This window comes from Larus michahellis, chromosome Z (genome assembly GCF_964199755.1).
Source record: "Larus michahellis chromosome Z, bLarMic1.1, whole genome shotgun sequence".
Lineage (NCBI taxonomy): Eukaryota > Metazoa > Chordata > Aves > Charadriiformes > Laridae > Larus > Larus michahellis.
The window spans coordinates 39,068,326-39,093,203 of record NC_133930.1 but is presented as its reverse complement, the minus strand read 5'-3'; the positions used below and the strand labels follow the sequence as shown (position 1 = coordinate 39,093,203).

General features: G+C 37.2%; 1 protein-coding gene across 2 annotated transcripts in view; it reads left to right on the top strand.

Moving 5' to 3' along the window:
* Nucleotides 1-18,935, top strand: part of ALDH1A1 (aldehyde dehydrogenase 1 family member A1) — a 36,701-nt gene extending 17,766 nt beyond the window's left edge. For both annotated transcript variants that reach the window (XM_074570500.1, XM_074570499.1), the window contains 10 exons: nucleotides 843-972; nucleotides 2,031-2,092; nucleotides 4,124-4,252; nucleotides 6,578-6,691; nucleotides 8,372-8,474; nucleotides 9,040-9,224; nucleotides 12,075-12,239; nucleotides 14,180-14,337; nucleotides 15,882-15,956; nucleotides 18,313-18,935. In XM_074570500.1, the coding sequence (XP_074426601.1) occupies nucleotides 843-972; nucleotides 2,031-2,092; nucleotides 4,124-4,252; nucleotides 6,578-6,691; nucleotides 8,372-8,474; nucleotides 9,040-9,224; nucleotides 12,075-12,239; nucleotides 14,180-14,337; nucleotides 15,882-15,956; nucleotides 18,313-18,385 (1,194 nt within the window). In that variant the 3' untranslated portion in view covers nucleotides 18,386-18,935. The remainder of the gene's footprint in view (nucleotides 1-842; nucleotides 973-2,030; nucleotides 2,093-4,123; nucleotides 4,253-6,577; nucleotides 6,692-8,371; nucleotides 8,475-9,039; nucleotides 9,225-12,074; nucleotides 12,240-14,179; nucleotides 14,338-15,881; nucleotides 15,957-18,312) is intronic.
* The last annotated feature ends 5,943 nt before the right edge of the window (nucleotides 18,936-24,878 follow it).

The window sequence follows — 24,878 nt, the reverse complement described above, 5'->3', positions numbered from 1 at the left end:
CTGTGGGTGGAACAGAATTGGTCAACTGAAAAGTTGTAGATGTTGAAGAGTATTCACTGATTATCATTCTCAAGGTTTATATCTGCCTGGAATGGAGATCCATGCTATGGAGAGTCAGGCCTGGCTTCAAAGAAGACCAGTTAGTTAATTCAGTTAATGGTTAGCCAATAAAAGAAGTCTCTTCTGTGTAAATATTTATTTTTTATTGTGAATTTTTCTCAAGAGTTCTTGGTGGCTCAGATCTTTCCTTTGCACATCAAAAACTCAAGGTGTATTTGGGGTATTTTATTCCATGCTTTGAGTCTTCCTGCTTATATAAGTTGCTAATTAAGCGCCTAGAAAGATGTTCCTTAGTAATTATAAAGCACAAGACCCTCAGTTAATGTGACAGTTATTTCCAGGAAACTACTGCCTACCTTGAGTCTCAGTGCGAATAGTCTGAGGGAGGCCACTCATTTTATTTGCATCAGTTATTTGCACAGACTCCTAGCTGATCTTTTCATCTACACTTGTAGAATATTTAATATAAATTAGAACAGTGTAACTGATTCAGATGGGAGAAACGTTATTGTTTTTTCAGAACATCTCACCATTACAAATGTGCTGTGATCATGTTGTCTGCATAGCTCACTGTGAATGAACCATCATGAAAATTTCTCATTTGTACGTTTCTACCTTGGGTTTTTCAAATGCTAAGTATCCTTCAGAGTGGAATTAATCCAAATGTTTGTACTAAAGCTGAAAATCTCTGAACTGAACAACCAAAAACTAAGTGATAGAGTACACTCATGAGAACCATTGTCAATATTAGATATTAACTTTGCAATTGCTGTTGTCTGCAGACAATGGAAGCCATTGATGGTGGGAAACTCTTTTCCACCGCCTACCTAATGGATTTAGGTGCCTGTATCAAAACATTACGCTACTCTGCAGGCTGGGCTGATAAAATCCATGGGCGTACTGTTCCAATGGGTGAGTAGTTTTGAGATAACAAAAGGACAGAACTGAAGCCAATATGATCTGTAAAAAACTGCTTTTTTCTAGAAGTTGTGCAACACCTATCTCAAATGGAAGATATTTTGGATAGCTTAATAGAGGTTATTTAAGATTTATCATAGTGCTTGTTTTAAACATTTAGTGCAATTATTCACATTTATTTCTTGTTCTATACACCACTAATATACACTGTTTATTGACCAAAATATTTTAGTCTGTATGTACACCTAAGAAGTCTGGTAGGTTACTTTTGCACAGTAATATATAGCTTATGCAATGGTACACTAATGAAAACCAGGTATTTGCTTATTAAAGCTAAGATTAGCACAAACAGTAATATTTGTTTCAGTTATTGGATAACATATTAGGAGGAGTACTAAGACATAGGAATGAGGAAACATTCCTTTATTTTGCTGAAATTTCATTTCATTCCCTCTCCCATTAAGCAGCTCTATGAAAACATTGCTTCTAGCTTCCTTCTCTCAGGACAAAGAAAAGAATGGTAATAAAGAAGGAATTAAGGAAAACTAGAGTGATAAATACTTCCAACTTTTTTGCATCACATAGATCTCTATACTAGGCTTAATGGAACACATGTTTATTTGAATCAAAGAGAATTCTATACTTAATGGATTTGATTTAAGCTAAGATCTAATATTAAAAAAATGTCTGATATGTACCTAGGATTGCAAGTAGTTTTTAAAAGAGCACTTTCCAAAAGCAAAGGTGATAAAAGAAAAAAGAAATGAGGAATGCTCATCGGTGTGCTGTGCATACCATATTGAGAAGCAGGGTTATCACTGCAGAAAGTCAGTCAGACTGGCAGAATCAAACCTCGGAGCTATGAAGAAAGTAGATATTGAATCCAGATGTACTTTATGGTTGTTTTTTTGCATAGTTAAGATTTTGAAAATATCATTTATAAGTAAAATTTTATCTTGCTAAGTTTAGCGTCCAACTTTATCGTCTTTCTGATTTAACTGTTTCTCACAAATGCTTTGTCTGAATGCCTAATTTATTGCTTCTTCCCCTAGATGGAAACTTTTTTACATTTACAAGACATGAGCCTATTGGTGTTTGTGGACAAATTATTCCTGTAAGTTGGAGCCATTTATGTAAAACACAAACATTCCTGTTACAAATGGAAGTCTTTTGAAAGTTTGTCTATGCAAGTGCATTTATGAAGCATTACCAATCAGAAACTTTCAGATCCTGAAAGACAAAGGCTACCCTGCGTACTCATCAAATTCTGCAACATGGAGTTTTTGATGAGTCGGTCTGGTCTAGCCTTATCTCTATCCTCCCTGTATATGGAGGGGAAAAAAAAAAATCTCAAAAGATTGATTGATGGATTGGTTTGAAAGACAGAATTGTGTTTTGTTAGAACGGAAAGAATTAGAAATAAACAAGTAGAAAATTTATTAGAAATAAACAAGTAGAATATTTACAGCCTATAAAAACAATAAGCTCTTTTGGACCTGGAATATCTGTACTGCTCTGTACAGCATCCAGACAGCTGGATCTTTACTTATGACTAAAACTCATTCACTGTGTTGATGGTACAAGTAACAACACAAAGAATGTGTCCAATAAGCTCAGTGATACTGAGCCATATGTTCCCAAACTCCTGTTCAGAGTGTCTAAATTCCCAGCTTTGAAGACACATATTTTAAGCGAAGATTCAAAAGGCCTGCCTGAGTCTGAACATCCAAAACACTGAGGAACTCAACTTTTAAACTTATTTGTGAGGTCTACACAGCTACAATGAGTTGCTGTGAAAATGGTTATATGCACTAGACACTCCTAATCCACCCACCTCTTTGCACATGGTAGGTGTGGGCAGCCTAACCTGACCTGCTTGACAATTTAACCAGATTCTGAAACAGTCAGCTTGTCTATCAGGTTTGCTCAGACATACGTGTCGCACATGTTCCTGATGTCTTTCAGTTAAGCTTTCAGAGGTGCTGTCTCTTTTGACCACCACATTGATTTAGAGAACATCACTGGAGTATGGATCCAGCTGCATATTTGGGAATCTGCTGGTTTAGATTCTCTTGTATATCAGGCATAGGGTATTTCAAGTAAAGCACTCACAGTCAAGATAGACTAGACACACTAGATGTTGCCATTTTTAAAAATATGCAATCTGGAAGTATAAGCAGTTAGTACAAACATTATAAAATGTTCAAGGACTTCTGAGTGTATCTTTATTTTCACTCCATTGAAATGTGAACCCACGAAGTTGGAGGTTTTGTCGTAAGCTGAAAACCTTGAGGACTATGTGAATGCTACAAAACGCTTTTGCTAGCTCAGCAATTCGATTTCCCTTCCACTCACACATTTCCACCTTAATGATGAAGATTCAGAAAACCCTGTAATCCCTTTACTTTGTGGTATCTGTTGTGCTCCTGTAATTTTTAGGGGTGGGGTGAGATTTAAATGAGATAAGAAGAGGGATAAAGAACAGTTGCATGTATACTTCTCCAAACCTTTCTGACATAATAGGCAACTGTTAAGTGCCTTTTTCCCCACTTTCATAAAGGTAAGGCACACTGCATCTTTTGTGATGAGGGTCATGAGCTCATTGCTTCCAAAACTATTAGAAATATTCTCGAAGGGGCAACCCATTTTTCCCCAGTCACATTGTCCATCGTACTGCTGAATATGGGGTCAAAGGAGTCAGTTGCTCTGCAGTCTGGCTGGACTGACCACAATGGGGAGCTGCCAGTGAAACCTCCAGGGAAGAGAGCAGGGGCAGCGTTACACGTTATTACCTTGTCTCCCTTAGAAAACTGAATTGATGATGGATGTGATCATTTAAGATAGCAAAACTCCCAATTTCACCACTAATCCAGCAACTTTCTGTAAGGCTTTGTTAGAGGAGTACACTTATTGTCTCTTGAGCTTTTAACTAAAACCTTGAATCCCCTGGACTCACATACACAAAAATCACTGGTCTTTGTATAACATGGCTTGCCAGTTGCTTTTTCAAAATATCTTCATTCTGAAAAGAGTTCAACAAAGAGTTCAACCACCCAGTTCACAATTTGTGCTATTATCATAGAAAAAGCAAAGGCATTTTGGTGATGTATTAGAAATAGGATACACCTTCTCGTCTGTCTTTCAGTGGAACTTTCCATTGGTTATGTTCATCTGGAAGATCGCCCCTGCCCTTTGTTGTGGAAACACAGTGGTTGTCAAACCAGCAGAGCAAACTCCACTCACTGCCCTTTACATGGGATCCTTAATTAAAGAGGTAAGTCAGCAACAGCAGAGTATTTTGCCCTTCTCAGAAATGTAAGAGTACAGTGCAGCTGAAGTGCCACAGAGGTAATATAAGCCAGACTGTCCTCTGCAAGTACCTCTCATTGCATGTCTAGCCTTGTACTATGGAACTTAACTTACTGTAAACCAGTGAAGCAAATCCAGGGCAAAAGCATGCATATCTTTCAGCCTAGTCCATACACCAAAAAAAAACCCCACAATAGCAATTTAGTAAACTTCATTCCTTGGCAAACATATTTGTATTACAAAAGCACAGTACCTTTCAAAGTCAAAAGCAAACAAGGACTCAAGAGCAAAGTACTTCGAGTTGGATGGCAATTACTATATTAACATAGTTATCACAGAAAAGGACCTGTTTGTACAGCTAATTATTATTGTTCTTTAATTGAACAAACCTTTCATCCACCTGGCTTTTTTGTTAACAGGGAGCTGTAAAATTGAACTGGTGTCTGCTGCCAAATTTGTGAACTCTCTTTGCACAGAAACTGGGAGAGTATACTTTATTGAACACAAGGAGCGTGGTAGTTTCTCCAATGTCTCCAAAGTTACGTTGACTATTGTGCCCAGCCCAGCAAATACCCAAAGAACAGTTAAATAGTTTAGCTAACTTGCTTCACAATGAAATCAACAAATGTAATCTAACATGTTTGAAGAGTTGGCGCAGATGTCAATAATCACCAGCACAGTAATCTTGCAGAGTGTTAATGGAAATGACTTAGCACATTTTATTATTCTGCTTCAAAACAATGATTCAGCAAAGCATACAGACTCAATATGCGTTAATATTTCACAGAAACTAAGTGAGTATCAGGAAGGAGCCAAGTCCTGCTGCTATTGCATCACACAGTAAATGCTATTAGATAATATTGGGGAGGAGGAATTTCTTTAAAAAAAATATGAGATACGGTCTCTATTAATTTTTAACAATAAACATCAGAAAATATATTTCTCTGAAAAAAGAACTATATAGTCGCTTTTGGTAATCCTCATTATCCTTATTAAAAGTCCTTACAAGGCTCCTTTGCTAATATGTAGAGAATAACTTCTAATACAGACATGGAAATTAAATGCCAAGAGTAACAGTGTGAATTAGTCCCATATTCTTCTTATTTTTCTCTACAAATTAAGTATGAAACAGAATGCTAAGCAAATTGAAGCAACCTCATTATCTCACCGGTTCCTGGGTAGATTTTAACGTACAATATGAAATGAGCATAAAAAGTATTGACGGTGCATATCTGAGCATGAACCTGTCAGGAACCAAAGTTGCTCGAACAAAAGTAATTATCTGGTGTCCATAATGCAGGACATGAGGTTTAGGAGCTGTAACTCACCAGCTGAAATTCCCTATTTTCCAAATGAAAATGAAACCTTTGCAATTCCAAAGTCCTGTTTAATGCTAAAAAGAGACTCATTTAAGTGATAATACAGGAAATGCATCTTTTTGGTCTTTTAATTCTGTGCTTGCACTGCTTTGTAAGTGCCATTGAGATCCCACAGCTGTTTCATAAGCCAGCAGGAAATCCAGTCACACTTCACACATCCATGGAAGTTTGCCTGACAAGCTGTTGGAAGAAAATAACTTATTTTGCCTATGAACGGAACATAACTAACACAGAATTGGTGGGAAACAATAGGTTTGATTTGGCCTACAGGAAAAACCTCTTTAAATAGAAAATTTTCAAGATAACGGAAATGTGCATGTCTCAGGTAGCCAGGTTTTTCATGCTTGGTAGCTGATCTACGTCTTTTGTGCTGTCAACTCCCATGTTGCCCACTCTACTTTCAACCCACCTCCAGAGGAAGAAGCAAAGACTTTGAGTTTGAAGTATTATTTCCATCATTTTTCTTAATAGAATTTCAGTCTAAATCAGCAGATCATGAATTAAATTCCAGCTAGCGTAAGGGTTAGTGAGCAGAAGTCAGTAAGCACACAGGATGATTCAAATAGCTTTACTGAAGCAGACATGAAATTAAGCAATCTTTTTCTTTACACATCTGACTGGGGGAAAAAAACCCAAATTCATTCCTTATCAATGGTATTGAAAAAGAACTAAAATGGAATGTTCTTTTTTGTTTTGTTTTGTTTTTTTAAAAAAAGAGCCAGTTAATAGCCTAAATATAGGTGAGGGAAAGAGGGCATAAATCATGTGAGAATGAACACATTTGGGGTGCTAAGGCTGAGAATAACTGTATGGGAAAAGATGGCTGGAGAACTGAAAAGGGAAGACTATATGACATATTCTTTTAGTCATTACCCTTCCCCAAATTTACAGGGTTCTCTCTTCCAATTCAGGCAGGATTTCCACCTGGAGTAGTGAACATTGTGCCAGGCTTTGGACCCACCGCTGGAGCAGCAATTTCTCACCACATGGATGTAGATAAAGTAGCTTTCACAGGCTCTACAGAGGTACTATAATGAATGCAAGAAAATATAAGCAGGAACTGTGCCCCTCTGATTCCCAGTAATGATTTAATGTCTAACTGGTTCTATGTAACTATTTTAACTTCTTTCTTTCTTTTGGCTTCTGGTTTGTTAAACAAAGTCTGTTTAATGATTTGTTGGTTATTATTAACTTTGAACACATTTAAACAATGTTTGTATTGCAGGAAAGCCCTTCAAACAAAGGCACACCATGAGATACAATAGGTTCTAGTATACCAAAGCTATTTTAAGTCTTGTCCTTTAAAAAGAAAATGTTTTCATAACTTTATGTTTGATTCTTTTTTTAAGAATAATTATTTAAAAAATGCAAAAAGTGAAACAGGCTGTGCTCCATTCTCTTGAATTTTAATAACAACAGGATGGTAGGAGGGTAATTCAGAAATTTCATTCCCGGTTCTGCACACACTTAGAAGAGGTGTTGGCTTTTTGGTATTTGAATGACACTGATGATCATCTGTGTGGTCTTATAAGGGTATTTGAATATTTATCAGTTTAATAATTAAAAGGAAAGTTACTGATAATTTTCCCTAACCTTCACTCTGAAGAAGTGCGAGTGATACAATTGAAAATCTCTCCATACAGGCATTATATAGCTATACCATTAACGCAGTACATTATATTATCTCTCTGCATTCATGCTACATGGAAGACCTGACAACTGGTCTCTTAGCTTCTTGGATGTACACTCCAAAGATAAGTATCACTGTCTCATGTCAAGGATCAGTAGGCACTGAGTACAAAAGCTATGTTTACTCTTAGAAACCTTTAACTTTAAAGTAATGGGAAAGGAAAACAACCCAAAACCCAAACATCTGAGAAATATCCCACAGATGTTCCAAATGAACAGTAACAACTACAATTCTCAATGCCCCATGTTCCTCTAAAGGCAGGTGGACCAGAGGGTGTATTCATAGACTTTGGTGACAGTCCTCTTCTGACAGTGTAATTTAACAGCAAGAAATGAAGGCAGGAAGGCTGGCAGAGGAAGGAAGACATACAATGGTTGCTACACATGAACAGTTACAGATGAAAGACGCAAGGATTACCAGCATGTTTTCCCTTCACAGTTTTTCCAGAACAATTCATATTAAGTAGTTCCTTTAATTATGCCATCAATGGAAAGAAGAAGGACAGAGATTCTGCCTTACAGTGTCCATTTCCTCTTCTTTTTTCTCCTATGGGAGAAACTGGAATAAGGAAGAGTTGGCCATGCAGACAGTGTAGATATCTACTTTTTCTCTCATACACTTTGTGCATCAAAGGTCTTTTCAATGTATAAAACAGAGGATTTTCAACCTAATGGGAGTCACTGGCAGAGCAGGAATCAATGCCTACTTTAGATTACAGACACAACTAAGTAGAGTGGTGGTAACCAAAAAAAGCACCAGATGTCTTTGGCAGTTAACATGAGTGTGTCCAGAGGGAAACTCTTCTAGAAAGCATTCCTGGTTTGTGGACTGCAAGTCATCTGCACCCGGGCTCCTCTTTTCAAACTATTATTTTTTAAAATTTATTTTTCATTTCTACAGGTACTGGAATAGTAGACAGCTGTGAACTGATTTTCACTTTTGAGGAACTCAGAGAAGTGTTATTGAGGTCATAATAAACTTTATGAGATGAAGCTGTCTTCTCCCTACCTTTTAGGTTGGCAAACTGATTAAAGAAGCAGCAGGGAAGAGCAATCTGAAGAGAGTTACATTGGAACTTGGAGGAAAAAGTCCTAACATTATATTTGCGGATGCAGACTGTTAGTAGCATTTTTATTATATAAACCTACTCCTTTTGCAAATCCCATTTTCTTTTTGTTTTCTTTGTCAATAAATAATTTGTATTTGTTTAATGAAGGAGTAATTTTTAAGGTTTTCTGGTCATGCTATAGTTTTAAGTTAGATTGCCACCAAAAATTATTAGCTCCTGAATGGATATGAACCTTTGACAACCTGTCCACCTTTACTGTAATTAATGATCATCCTACCGAAACATGAATGCAGACCAAAAGCAGCTAGATGGATCTTGTACAGGTTTATTAATTTTCTAGCCGAGTACTCCTCTTGGTACTGCTGATAGAGCAAATAATATTGAATCTATGTTTCACATAGAGCAGCTGAATGTTTTTTTGTCCAGGTGTACCATGCTACTTTTGATAAGAGTAGTTTTGGATATAAGTAAATGAATGAGTATCTGTGTTTTAAAGGGCCATAAAAATAAAAAGTGCTAAAAGGGGAAATGTAATGGAGTGGCAAAGGTCTGTAAAGAATTTATGATGTGACCATTCAAGTTTATGATCTGATGAACTCTGCATTTCTTTGCAGTGGACAGCGCTGTGGAATTTGCACATATTGGTCTGTTCTACCACCAAGGACAGTGTTGTATAGCAGGATCTAGGATTTTTGTGGAAGAGCCTATTTATGAGGAGTTTGTTCGCCGGAGCATTGAACGAGCAAAGAAGTATACTCTTGGGAATCCTCTGTTGCCTGGTGTACAGCAAGGCCCTCAAGTAAGTAATGTTATGCCTTTCCAACATAATTGTGACATGACATCACAGTTTAATGTACTTCTAAACCTGTTGCATTGGTGTCAAGGCTAAGTACAGTTGTCTAGTGGTTAGTCTGCAGGACCAGCAGGAAGAAACTGGAGTGATGGTTGTTTGTGCCACTATCATAAGCCTAAGGGTGAGATTTCTTTCTCTTTTCTATTTCCTTTTATTATGGAATAGAAACAACTACGTAGAATTGAAATGCTTTGAGAAAGCTCCAATGCAACAGCTGTAAAAGTGCTAGTATGATCATCCACGTCAAAGATTACTAACATTATATTCAAACAGTGCCACTGTGAGTAGCTTGGGGAAATACAATTTGATAGTGTCTTTTCTCCTTTTTCAAGGTGTTAGTGTTCATTATGCTGCTCTCTGTTTTAGAACATTGCTCAATCAAAATGCATCATTTTGTACTTTTTCCCGCTTATGTGTAAAGTTTATGCCAACAGCTTCCCTGTTAAAGGAATGCTAAAATGCAACATTGAAAAACATTGCTATCACAATGCTGTGGATTCAGTGGATCACATTAGAGCATTGCTAAATTAGTTTTCACCTAGAGTCTTATTTCCATATCAGCTTGTACTACAAGATGTACACTTTCTTGGCAGAGCTGTTATGCACATATTTCATTGTCACAAAGTAAAAGCCGCAGACAAAGCAACTCCCACACATTTGATAACATAACAAGTTCTTCATTCGTTATCACAGTCACTTTATACAATCAAAGACACCAAGTAAATTGCAAAACTGCATTCCAAGCCACACAAGCGTTGGAGAACTTTAAAATACTAAGGATGCTATTTTGGTATCCTGCAATGTGTTTTGCTAATAAGTTAATGTTCACCTGAGTAAGACAAAATAAGTCCTTCCAGAGCACTGGAAGATTGAAACAAGTAAACTCCAGGTGTCTGGTGAACAGCTAATACAAAACTAACAGGAATACACTCTCTTGTTACTGTGGCTTTACTGAGTTTGAAAGTCATGCTAACAATCTAAATGAGAAATGAAAGTAAACTTTTATTTAAAAAAAAACCAAATCTTTTACTTAAAAAAAAAAGAGAAGGTTAAACTTGTGGAAAAAAAGCATTACTGAAAATATTTGACAGAGCATGAAGACTCTTTTCTCCTCCAGTCTCATCATTTGCCTTTCTTGACCTATTTTTCTTCTAAGCAAGCTTTAGCAGAAATCTGAACTTTTTTATAGATTAGCAAAGATTCTCCTTTTAGAAGCGGTATGGTCCTATTTAATGGAAAATTGTAACTATGCAGTTTAGGTTCATTTTTTTTGTGGTAATTGTGTTAAATATCTCTCTTGGTCTTCAAATTCCTTGTGCTTTGACTAATTCTTTCTAGAAAGAAAAAATTATAGCCTGTATCAGGCATATTCACTGTGCTCTCTTATCATAGAAGACTCCTTGACAGCTGTATTTGTCCTTCAGTTCACGGGCCCTCTGGGACAGCACCTGCCTCAGGCAGCAAGTTTGGGTAATGCTTTGCACAGTGGGCACCAAAGAAGAGCCAAAAGCCCTACTGTAATGCAAAAGATCATATATACACTAATTCACACGTTATTAAGAAAAATAATGATGATGAGAATAACAAAGGAATGACTGACAGCAACGTGATCTGTATCATCTAAAACTTGTCTTCTCTTCAAGATGTTTATGTACGAGAGATATTTGGCCACCAGGGTAGCAGAAATTTTATGTCTTCAGCATGCAGTGAAGCAATTGTTTGAAAGCAAAATGACAAGGGAAGCACTCAGAACTAAAAATCACCTCCTTATAAATATCCTTATAAATTCATGTCCTTATAAATATAAGCCTTTATCACAGCTTTAGCTGAATAGCTGTTTAGTCTAATACGCACCCAGGATTCCCCAGAACCTTTGAAAATACCGTTGCGTCCTATGACCATGGTAATACTTGTTGCTTAAACTGAAATGCGACCTTATTACTGCATGAATAAGAGAACAAGATACACACCAAGACACACACCTACTTTGCTGACTGGCAAGTATGATCACAGAGAGGAAGCTTCTCTGCAAGAGTCCCTCTAGAAGTAATCTCAGTATCTTCATAAGCCAGTGCCAGAAGGGCTTAACTCTGAAAGAGTGAAGGAAAGAATAATGAAAATTAAACACATGAAAAAAAATACCAACAAAACAAGAGGGTGTCAGAGGTCTATACCAAACAAGCTTTATCATTGAGTTTTTCTTGACATAAATGTTATCTTGTGCACACTTTCCCTTCAGGTCTGAAGTGGTGATTGGATGATTTGGAAAGGGAGGAGAAGAAACTATGTCTGATCTGTTTCTAGCCCTCTTTTATCCACTTTGTCACTGAAAACTGGAAGGGGTTAGAGAAATATAAGTCCCTATTGTACTGCCACCATAAACACGTTTTCCTAGTGAAGTACAGAAGGGTCTTCCTGCCTAGACCAAACCCTCCTGTTATTTTTGCAGAATTTTTATTTTGATGAACCATTTGCAGTTGGCAAGAGTACCCAGAGAAGTATAAAAGACATTCATTTTATAGATTTTTTTCCTTTTTTTACCAAAGAAAAACAGGGTATCAGTCCCTCTACAGCTGGTTCTCCTACGTCAAAATTTCTGATTACTGCTCCATATGAGAAAAACCCGTAAAGTTTTGAGAAGTTAGTGACAAGAATAATTGCAGCAGTCTCCAGCTGTTCCACTTCAATACATGCAATTGAACAAAGCGGGAACATTGTTAGGTTTTGGTTAATGAGTTAGAAGACCAATTGTTATCAGTGTATGCTGTTTCATCCCTGTGATATCTTTTCATTTAGATTGATAAGGAGCAGTTTAAAAAAATCCTGGAGCTAATTGAGAGTGGGAAAAAGGAAGGAGCCAAACTGGAATGTGGAGGAGGTCCATGGGGAGACAAAGGTTACTTCATCCAGCCCACAGTTTTTTCTAATGTTACAGATGATATGCGCATCGCCAAAGAAGAGGTAAATAAATTCTTGGCAGTCTGTACTCTCACTGGAGATTGTCTGTTTAAATGTCTGTACAAAATATCCATTTATAAGGTCAAGTGGCTACATAAAAATGCTCTCATTAAATCTGTCGTTCCATTCTGGTGGTGTTTAAAATGCTTTTCTTGGGTTCTGATGCCTGTTTCACCAACTCAGTGGATGTGAGGGAGAGGAGCATGAAGCTGGCCTGCCAATAAAGGCTCTGGTTTAAGCTGGCACTAGATAAGAAATGCTGAGGTCCAGACTGTTTGCATCACTCCATACTGCCCATGTCTCACATATCAGAGTCACAGTAACCTTTAACAGAGAAGCAGACCTTGAAGGCACAGCTTGTGAACTCTTTGCATTGCCTAAGGAGCCACTTAAGTTGGGGTTTGAACACAACATACACCAAGCAGCTATTTTGCAATGAGAGAAAATAGATTGTGCTTCCACAGGCTTTTTTTGGTGGTAATTACAGCAAAGCAGAGTTTAACCTAGATCAGTTTGCAGAAGTGTCTACATAGCGTTGAAAGAGCTTTTACTGACGCAACTACGGTGGCAGTGCCCAGGCAGCGGTGATCATCTGAAAGGAATGAGAGTTCGGACTGCAGAGTTGCTGTGCCATTGAGAAAAACAGTTCAGTAAACATAGCCTCAAAGTCCAGTCATGACCTCTTCTCTGTGCTTGTTTTCTTTTTTTTACATTCATCTTGATTAGTAACTGCTGCAATTGTGCTGCAATTTTGCTGCAATTGGTGTCCATTAAACATACTAGAAAGCTCCTACAAAATTGTTACCAATCAAGGTGTTGCTTTATGTAGCCAGCGATACTGCTGATGCAGTCTGCTGAACATATCTAGTATATTCAGCAAGAGCCAACATTCTGAGTTAAAATGAACACCAGAGCATCTAGAGTTAATTGTGAATGGAACAGAGCTGTAAAACAGGAGAGAGCTGTATGAGAAATAATTCTGATTGTTTCCGTTGGTCTAGGAGGCTGGTAGGAAACTGCACAGAGGTATGTTTCTTCACAGATGTATGTTTCCTTCATGTCAGCGGTACAAGAACTGCATTTCTCACACTATTTTAAGTGCATTGAATAATGAAACCCCAGAGAGCCAAGGCAACTAAAAGAATATCCAGGTTCTGAAACTCACAGTTTGGACAGTGAGGGAATGTTCGATGGTTTTTTTTGATCTACGTAAATCAATCCCTGGTTAGAAACTAGCACTAAACATTTTCTAGGAAAATCCGGTGGAAATCTCACGATCTATGGGAATGGAAGTAATTAGATGTGGTAATTCCCCCTTGCCCTACACAGCCTTTGCACTGGGTGGGTGTGTGTGGGCACCTCTGGCTGAGAAGACAGAGCGAGAATAGTGGGAAAGCCAAGCCTGAGGGACTACTACCTCACATAACACCCATAATGTAGAGCAGAATTAGCTATCTCGTTTGGGGTACATGCCCAGTTGTGCAACTATCTGCAGAGATAAAAGTCTAGTAGAAAGTTTAGGGGAAGGAAAAGTTGAATGTCCTTCTCAACACTAAAACTGGAACTTACCAAGAAAACACCAGTCTGTTGGTAACCAGTACAGGTACGCAACATACTGCAGCAACATGCTAACTACCTTTATAGGGGTTGTCTTTTCATCTTTATTTATTTGTTTTCATCTTATTTATTTATTTATTGTTTTGTTAATCATTTTGCAATAGGCTATCCTGATTTGCTCCATACTACAAAAAATTTCATCTTTGTGCAAATTTATCATCTTTTTTAGATCTCTGTTCTGAGACATACACTCTTGACTGAAAGAATTTAGGAATAAGGCCATCTGACACAAATGAATTTTAAAAATATGAATTATTTACTTTACTAAATTATTATTATTTATGGTAAGCTATACTAGTCCATATGTTTACATGTGTCTGAAACAGATATTTGGACCTGTTCAACAAATCATGAAGTTTAAAACTATAGATGAGGTTATCAAGAGGGCAAATAATACTACCTATGGCTTAGCAGCAGCAGTTTTTACCAAAGACATTGATAAAGCACTGACGTTTGCAGCTGCTCTTCAGGCTGGAACAGTATGGTAAGTAATGTTGTTTTTTTTTAATTCTTCATTCAGAAATGCAGGTGCCAATGGCAGTAATTGTAGGACATTTTAACACTTCTTCGAGTGGTATACTTTTATAATTCAATTCTTTGTCATCTTTAGAGAGGTAGATTAATCTATCCTCCCATGTATCTCTTCCCCTCACCTTTCCATACTTAAAATGCTTACATGAAGACTTCATGTAAGTCTTCATACGATTGTCCTGTAAAGTTAGTCTGAAGGAGGAAACTGATTTGCTAAAAAGGAAAAGAGACAGAAGGAAATACAAGTGCCACTTTTCTTTGTGTTCAGGATCTGAGAATAGCCCAATACACACTTACTTTGTCGGGAAAATTTTCTGTACTGTGTAAAAAAATTAATTATCTGAAGTTCTCTGGCCATTAACCTGGGCAGAACAATGACCTGTGAGGGAAAAGATTGAAAAAATGTGGTTGAAAAAGAGAAAGAAACACAAGTGGGGGAGACCTGCTACGAGTACAAGGACAGCTGTTTCCAGAGATGGAAAGAGGCAACCTACATGCAGCTGGAAAGGCAAAGGCTGAGAGATACAAGAGTGAAATCTTGGAGAAATAACAGACTGAGTCTAATGATTGTCACTGACAGAGACCTGCATTTCCCTACAGTTATCTCAATGCATCAGAAAAAGACCAACCAATTTTACTTGAACACAAAGCCTGTGTCCGATTTACCTTTTATCTGAAAGAACTTGCAACCAGCACAAATTCCTGACCAGGTCCTGTCACCTAAAAACATACACTTTCTAAAAATAAGTTAACTGTTTTGACTTAGGAGTTGGTATTCTTTAAATGGAAGAAAGCTTAAAATAGAAGTGTAATCTTTGGGTTTTACTCTTACATGATTACTGGTCTGTCTAGGAATCTAACTATGAGAAGAAACTCATTTGTTAACACCAGTAGACTGGCAGCAGGAGAAAGTATAAGATATGAAAATAGAGAATATCTGATTTGCCAATGTTGCAAGACAAAAAGAGCTTCTCAGCTAGGGAGCAGGATGCATATTCTGCCAAAACTCTTCATACTACAAATTCCACAGTGAAATTCCTTTCTTATTCATTATTGTATTTTTGTTCTCAACCACAATACAGAATATGGTCAAACATTGAGTAGAACCCAACAACATTTCCTAAATATGTACTGAAGTGACTCTGAATTTACCTATTGGAAGTGTACCTGCAGAAGGTTTGACTGTGACTAATCTTTGGTTTGGGAGTTTGTGCATTAGTTAGAAAGGAATTTTATCATAACTGTCAGAGAAAGATACGACTGTCAGTCTGCTTGAAGACCCTTGAGTGTTAGAACCCTGATCATAAGTATAGTTTCTGGTAATGTTTTGTTTCTCTGAACCTTGAACTACACATATTTTTGCAAATATGTTAGTCAGATATAGTTTGTAAGTAACATCAAAGGCTTTTTACAATTAACTGAAAAGCACTGATTTTTCAGAAGTGGAAAAAAAAAAGTTGTTTTATGCTGTCAAAATTAATTCTCCTGTTCTTCTAGGGTTAATTGTTATAGTGCAATGTCTGCTCAGTGCCCATTTGGAGGATTTAAGATGTCAGGAAATGGACGAGAAATGTAAGTAAATACTTTTAAAAATGTAGATTCACAGGAACTGCAAAATAAAATTCCATACCCCAGCTTTAAACATTCTAGTTTGAGATTTTGTCAAATTAGTCTATATAGTGTTTAGAGGCTTCACATTGCCAGACACAATGTCAAGCAAAGAATTCCTCTATAAAACAAATAAGAAAACAAAAATACACACTTTTTCAAAATGACCATTTTAATTAGCTTTCAGTCTACTGATATCTAAAACTGATCATTGTGTTTATGGTTTACATTTTTTGCATATATACAGAAAGTGTCATTTGCATGAAGATATATATGTCTGTAGTTTGTGGAATCCCCTTTAAATGCTAGGTTTTTGAAAACACAAGACATTTCAAGATCCTTGATTTAAGCAAGAGTTTTTGGTTTAAAAGTCTTGCAATAACAATGTTTTTACAGGACGTTCCATCTTGCTCAAAAGTTATGACAAAAATAGTCCCCTGTAGTCTTCAGACCTTTGGCCTTTTCCCAAACTAGAAGTGGAGGACTATACAGAAATTATAAGCTAATCAAATTCTTTCAAACTAAACAAAGGTTTAGTCCAGTTTCACCTTGAATCATGCCCTGTCTTACCAGTATTCATCCTGATCTTCATATTAGCAAGACAATCATGTAATGTGTTACATCATGAAACATTTGATATAATACATGTTCATTACATTATGTAGAGTTATGTTTTCTGGGGTTTTTTGGAACATAAATCAAACGCAGCCCTTTGTTAAAAATTACATATATCTGGGAGCAACAAATTATTTTTAAAGCAATGAATAAAAATCAAAATACGTAAGCTTTCTCTTTTATTAAGTCAAATGCATAGTACTTCTAATGAATAATGGAAGTAATTAAAAAATACATGTGCAGATGAAGTGCTTCAGAGCTTCTTCTTCTCTTTTTCATTTTTTTTTTAAGAGATAAAGACTAGGTTTTTCATGCTTGCTCATCACTGGACTCAATCTGCTCCTCATGGCAAATCTCCCACTGACTTCAAAGGAAACAGAGTTATGCCAATGCTGAGAGCTTTAGAAGATGTCAAAATGAAAAAAAAAAAAAAAAAACAAACAAAAAAAACCCAACAAAAAACCACCAATAATTTAGGCCATTACTATCAAGTACTGGTTTGCATTTGCTGAGTGCCAAAAACTGGGAGATCACCAACTCTGAATTACAGAGTTTTGCAGAAATATTTTTGGGATTTATTTGCTATAAATAACAGGAAAACAATAATAGGCTGCCATAAAGATTAATATTCTCTGTAACAATGCATTTTGAAGGAGTTAAGCAAATGAAGTGCAAATGAAGTTTTTCCTAATGCTTTGTTCAAAATCACAATTGGTGGACCAGTAAAAGTATTCCTGCCAGAAGGCAAGGAAGGAATTAAGGAATCAGCACCAGATAGATGTTTGCTATGGGAAAAAAGTATTGTAAACATGTGTCAATCAATTTTAGGAGAGGCAGAAATATGTGTGAAACAACTGCACTGCAATAATCAGGAAGTCAGTGTGTTAAGCTGACTTCCTTGAATCCCAGAATAAAATTCCCTGTATAATTCTTGGAATGATAATACCATTATGAATTAAACTACTGAATGTCACATAGTAACAGAATGCTTCTTCAAAAATGAAGAGAACATTTTCCCATAGCACAAAAATCCTGAGCAGGGGTTTCTGTTTTGCATACATATGTATCTAGTATAATGGCAGTGAGAACTGGGTAATGTTGAACTGTAGCAAACACTTGTTCTATAAAACAATCAATTACGTCTAAATAGTTCGAGTGAGTCAGATGTCAAACACCTAGGCACACAAACAAGCATCATCTCACCACGTAAAACATAAAGATGGAATCATGCTAATAACACGTCAGTAAGATTTAAGTGTTTTTCACCGACTGGGAGAATTCATAGTGAATTAAGTATGTCCCCCATTTACTTGAGATGAAGCATCTATTCTTTGACTCTGGAGAAAAATCTTGACATTAGAGGAAGGCCTTTACAAATATACATGCTTGAACATGCTTGTGAATACCTAGCATGTGCCTGATTTGCTGCACAGAAACCCAGTTTAGAAATGCACTAAATTGATTAAACACCATTCTTTTGCACAGAAATGAAATTGCACTCTCTCCCATTTTTTCAGTAGGCAGTTGTTGTAGCTTTTTGAAAGGCTTCCAGCAGCAGTCTAGCTTCACAGATGTCTTCCGAATACATCCAGTATGCTTGTTATACATCTGGCCAATTGCACACCACCACCAAAAATCCCATCCAGGACATAACTCATATAAAAAGCATTAGCATAAATATTGCTCTTGGTTCTCTTTTATCTAGGGGAGAATATGGCCTTCATGAATACACAGAAGTGAAGACTGTCACAATCAAAATCCCACAGAAGAACTCATAATGCTGCTTGAGGGGCAGAATTTAGCATCTTCAAATGAATCTGAAAAGGCTATCTGAATTCTGAAAAGTTTTAAATCCCAAATAACTCATTAACCATTTTCCTTTCTGTTTGTATAAGAGGTACTTGCTTATATTAACAATATAAAGAATAATGTAGAAAATTTTCATGTGACTAACTGAGAAAAGGAAAATTTAATGTCTGGTACATAGCTAACTAATTTTGAAATTCCTGTTCAGAAAGAAGTATTTTTTATTTTCAGTGGAAGGTCTCTGTAGTGCTGTGAAAATGTTCTTTTTTCAATATATCCTACAGGTAGAATCTGAATTTATGTGTTCTACTAAATGCTCTAAGCTTTCTTTGCATTTTCTTCTCTTTGTGGCCTTAACAAAAGCACTTATGAGTAATTAGCAGGTAGATACATTTCTGTGTCTTTCAAAAATAATAGACTTATTCTAGACATATTTCTTAGACTACTGAATTTGTTCATCATACTACACAAATGTAATCTCGGTAATATTAAACAATATTAAAATCCACTTTCAAAACGTAATATTGCTCCTTTCATTAGTCTTTTTTACTACACTGGTTTACCTCTGGGTACTCTCCAGCACATGGTTTATATCCTTAAAGAGGCACTACTGTCTTTCTGCTGTGTTTAGAGCACCAGAACTATGCTATACTGGCTATAGGGAGACCAAATTCCCTAATTCTTTGACAGTATTATAAAAGGAAAAACATGAACACACAGAACACTGGACAATTTGCATTTGGCTTTGTAGTGATACATACATAAAAAAGTCTTAACAGATAACAAGCAAGAAATATTGCAGGGAAAGAAAAGAAGGGGAGGTGAGGAAGGCAATCTCCTTTGTGACCTACACCTGCTCTGTTTTTCCTGTGCTTATATTCCTGCACGTAACTTGTATGTTTTCCTCCTCCTCTTTCCTCCTCTAGTGCATTGTTTCCCTTCATCCTTCTTCCTCAACCTCTCTTTTTCATAGAGTTGCTTACTCTCATAAAGTCCCTCTGCAGATATATGTGTCCCAAGCTCATCATAACCTCTAAGGTCTCTCGGTCTGCGCAGCTTCAGTGTTCCACAATTCTCTGCCAGCGCAGCTATCAGCACCGTCTGACAGACACTCACCATCAGCAGCCACCAGATAAGCTCTGGGACAGTAGTCTACAGACAACAAGTACAACAATTACATAGCCTGCTACTGACGGGGTCATATTTTCTCTGGACCAAATCCAGAGCAACAATTCACCTCTTGTTAGAGAGGGTCAGCCTTACTTACTACCTTACTACAAGCTCTGCCCATTAGTGAGAACGTAGCACACCACAAATTTTTAAGCAACAAGTATGGAGAATTTGCACAGTACTGAAATTAAATAAGTTCTGGTTTTTCGGATGTCAGTTTTGCTTGTCAATTTTATTTTATTTTTTAATAAGCTGCTTAAAACAAAACACACATCAGGTTTTCACCTATGACTCTTCTCTGGATGACTTTTTTCATGAAGTTAAGAACTGGACATAAGACTTGCATGACAGATATATCTCTCCACAGGCTTCTCCATTATCTGTTCTTGAAAGGTGTCAGTTCCAAATCACATACATTTGCCCTCTGAGATAATTTCATTAGCCATAGTTGTCAAACAAACCCGATTCTGGTCCCATATAAGAAACAAGTAACAAAATAAGAGAAGAAGGAAACGAAGGAAGAGCGAACCAAAAGTAAAAATATACTGTGACAATAATTAGCAGAGATTTTTCAGCAAAGGAAAGTGTACAGAATAAAGCACAGAAATCAAAATAAATGCCAAATATGGGGAAAAGAAAAAAAAATCATCAAGAAAGAAGTTGCAGAGAAAAAAAAGAATGGCAAAACACTCAGAAAGACTCTAAAAGTGGTAGTGAACATAGTATTAGAGAATACCTGGACACAAAGAAAGAGTAAATGTTTAAAAAGAGTTGAAAGGTAGTCTGTAGAGTAGGTACGGGTCTGCATAAATCTCAACTATCCAAATTCTGCTTTTGCTGAACTCAGCTGTAGAAATCTTAAAGGAGAATAAATAAGCCAAATGACAGTAAGCCTACATTTGCATTTCATTTTGGATCAGGAGTGCACTTCCAAAATTATATTCCTGATCATCCCCACTTACATTCGTTGGTTCACATGGGAGACTGATACCGGAGAGCAGAACTGGATGCCTTTTTGATGACACTAAGACAGGATAAGCATACTTGGCCTCTGTCTGTTATGATCCAACCACTAATAGCCATTCAGCTCTTAGAAGCAGACTAGGACTAGTTCGAAGTAACTCCCCTCTGAATGTGTACTGTGTGGGCGGTTGGTTCTCGTCTCCTCACGGTGTCCTTTGGCAGTATAGGTTTGCAAATCCAGTCCTACCGGGCTATGCTACCTGCAACTGCAAGCATAAGTAAAGAATGACTTCGAAGTATAACCCAATGAAAAAGAAAAGCCAACATAGATAGAGTAGTATTGGAGAATATTGCGTGGTATATATGTATTGTGTATATATATTGTATATTGCATGCATATATGTATTCTTCTTTACAGTGCTTAAAATATTTTAATACTGTTCTCAGCAATATTGTAAATCTATTTCAGCACTCGTTTGACAGAGTCTTTCTCCTATTCACAGGCAAAAGAAAGCTGGTGATGGTCTTGTTTTGCCAGTTTAAACATTTCCATGTGATTAAAATGTAGCACCTAGTAGTGACTCTAAGTCCGCATTTTTTCAAAAGTCTTGACTCAGATAATGTTTCCATGTGTATATGACTCATGAGAAAGACTGAGAGAGAGAGAGAAAAGAGCAAAAGAAGGCAAACAGTCATTCAACAAGGTGGAACACCCAACTTTTTAATCGGAGCCAAGTATAGCTTTGCGTTAATCTGATGACACACTGAAGTTGTTCCCAAGAGATGCCAATGTAAAGAGATACACCTTTTGGCATCCAGTAAGCTCAAGGAATTCGACACGTGTGTGTTTGCCTAAAGCACTTGAGATGTGTTTGAAGGAGACAAACAAGGTCTCAATAAATTGCATAGTTGGTTTACCTTACAGTTTACCTTACAAGAGCACGCCAGTTCATAGTGCATAGTAAAAGTGTCCAAACCATAAAAATTTCAGAATCTAGTCCCATTGTTCCTCAACTGTCAGGTTCCTAACTCAGAGTCAAGGTCAGGAGTGGATTTCTCTCCACAATGCATACAGTATTAACATTAATACAATCTCTCTGAGTGTACAAGAAATGTCCTTTCACAATTAAGAGTGTTTGTAACTGTGTTCATAGCATTAAAGACTCCCTCTGATGTAGAAATATCTTTGCTATGTCTTTACTTTATATCTGCACATGGGTGTATATCTGTACAGTGGCTTGTGATCACTCAGTCTGTGCAGGAACAAATGAGGACTTAAACTCCGCAAACATTACACAGGTAATTAAGTAGGTGCTTTCTTTCTGGGCTTGAATCACTATCATGTTACTCCTGCTACATGCCAAAGCAGCACCATTGAAATATACTGGGATGAAACACAAGAAGAGCAATAGTTGATCTCTATGCAAATATTGCTTATAATGTTAGTGAAGTTGTAAACAGCATTTCACAGAGAATAAAAATTAATGAGAGAAGTGAGCTTGTTGCACTTCCTTTCAAAGCTCCTGAAAACTGACTGCCGTAGTCAGGAGCAATTACTAAATTTATATTTTGTGTTTGGTTTCAAATGGTGCTCTTTCTCATATAGCTCTCCAGGACAGTGGGTGTCTGGGTAAATAACCTACAGCAAAATCCCTTCAGATTTGAATGGTACTATTTCTTTTTCCGGTGAACTACCTTTCTACCCCCTTCACATTTTTTAAACCATACCTTTAATTTTCTTGAAAGTACGATCAAGGAGATGTTTTCGCAGTCTTCTTTGAAAGTTATCTGTTTCGGGCAATTTTATACCATGTAGAAAAGAAAGTCCTAGAAACTTGGGGACCTTAAATACATTGTCTTGCCATCACGGAGGCCATCCGTGCTCCTCCCCTGCCCCTGACACACTATTTTTTTTAAGAGGAGGGAAGCTGCTGAATGGCAACAGCAGGACAGAGGGACCCTCAGGCTATTTCAGTCAAAATAGTGAAGCTGTAAGGAATTCTTATTCTTTCTCAAGAAAGAAAATTACTGATAATCCTCAACTGCCAGTTATCCAGGTCTTAAGACAGACAAGAGAAGATATGGAAAAAATATTCAGAGCAAGAAAGGCATCTGGCTTGGATAAGGAGTGAAAATTCCCTGATGAAGTAGGTTTTAGGGAGGAATTTGAAAGATCTTGGCAGGCAAAAGGGTTTGTGGGGAGGAGAGTGGGATATTCCTTCTGGGACGCAAAAGATAAATGCAGAAAAGACAAGTGCGAGAAAAAAAGGGAGAAAGGAAGGGAGTAATAGCAGAAGTATTAGGAGTGTGACAAGGAATGAAAGCAAAGCTGAGGATCACTTTGAGGTTCTGTAAGATCTCACTGTAAGATCTCATAATTCTGTAAGAGTTAACATGAAGGGCTTTAATAGATGAAGTGTCCTTCCCCAGCCTTTCCATCATAACGTTTGCTATCAGATCATATTTGCCCTGCCTGATCGTTCTGCTCTCCCTCTTCTCATTGAAGTCATGCTTCAGTTCTCTTGGTGTTGTTTTCTTCCATCTATTCCCCTACTGAAAAGTGAGATTTAAATAAATCCTTATTAGGAAAAGTCCACCTTAAAATAAAGTAGCTAAAAAAGAGTCTCTGCAAATTTGGGAATAATAGTTCCCTGTGAACTTAGTGGGAGGCCCTAAGGACTGAATTATAACCTTTGTTATGCTGAGAGAAAAACAGTGGCTTGATGAATATACTGCTCTGGAAACAAAAGTTAAAGATCTGGAAGCACAACATAAACTGACTCAGTTAAATAAAATGCTGCATAGTCTTGTAAGAAGGACATAAATCACTTGTTGCATGAAAAATTGGACAGGCATAAAGATCCAATAAACAGAACTGACTATCGTGTGGTTTCACTGTTGAAAATCCAACTTGTGCAACAGTCCTCAAAGGGCAGCAACCAAGATGATTCATACACAGTATAATAAATGGGCCATGCAAGAGGAAGAGACCACAGGTCTCTTTACACATTACTAGCAGGTGTTGCAGAGAGATTTGGGAGAAGAATTAACCAAAACACAATACAGTTGTCCTTGATGGGAGGGGAATAGAACTAGCTAACTCTTCCAAGAAAAATTATTAGTACTGACGGTTATTTAAAAGCAAGCAAAATAGAAGACACAGCAGCAAGAAGAGGGTTTGTTTTATTATTTTAGTTTATATCCACATATTGCTTATAGTTCTATGTGGAGCATAAGATTATGACTAAATAATAACTTGAAAATTACAAATGATCAGAACACCCCAATCCAAGACAGCTCTGGACATAAAGAGGAATTGGGTGTACTCTGACAAGCATTTCAAGTTATTAAACAAACCACTGCAACTGAGCACCATCCTGTCATTGTCAGCACAGAAAAAATCCCTTAGCCACCGTTCCTCTTTCATAGAATCATAGAATCACAGAATCATAGAATGTGCTGGGTTGGAAGCAACCTTTAAGGGATATCTATTCCAACCCCCCTGCAGTAAGCAGGGACACCTTTAACTAGATCACACTGCTCAGAGCCTCATCAAGCCTGGCCTAGATGGACTTTTTAATAGCCTTTCAAGGACTATTAAGAAGCTTTGATAATATGGTGTGAACCATACATCACAAATCCAGCCATGGTAAACAGAATAATGCCCTTGTATCATCATACCTTGCCAAATAGCACAAGCTGTCAAGGCATTCTCTATGGACTCCTTGCAGGTTGGTGAGTCCAGTAATATGGATTCTACAGTTGTTCTGAATAAAGCTCTGTATTACACATAGGAACGTGCAGGACTGAGGAGCACACCGTGTGGTGACAGCAGGAGTGAAACTGGCAAAATTTGAGCAAGGTTAGAGATTTATTGCCTTTGGAAGAGAAGAATGTCTGACAGGAAAACAAGTGAACCAAGTGAGAACAAACACCACTGTCCACAGTTAGCTATATTCAAGAACCAAGAAAGATTTTGTATGTGTGAAGGAAGAAATGTGTCGTGTGAACATTGTATTTGGACTATAAATATATCCCATGCACAGATACAGCAACACATATTTTAGAACTCTTATTATGGACAAACAGCATATATTGCTAAGAACAGTGCCTATTAGAAAGATTACTCTTATATAAAGAATCTTTGACCCTCCTTATCCACTGTGTTGATGGCAATCTTTAAAAGACAGGAGATTCTGTGGTCTTCTCCATCTCCAGAAATCCTCAAGGAAAAGAATCTATGCAAGTTATGTCCTACAAGCCCTCATCACCAATCAATGGAGCACTTATTTTCAGCACAATCCATGGGCCATCATACAGCACATTGGTCAA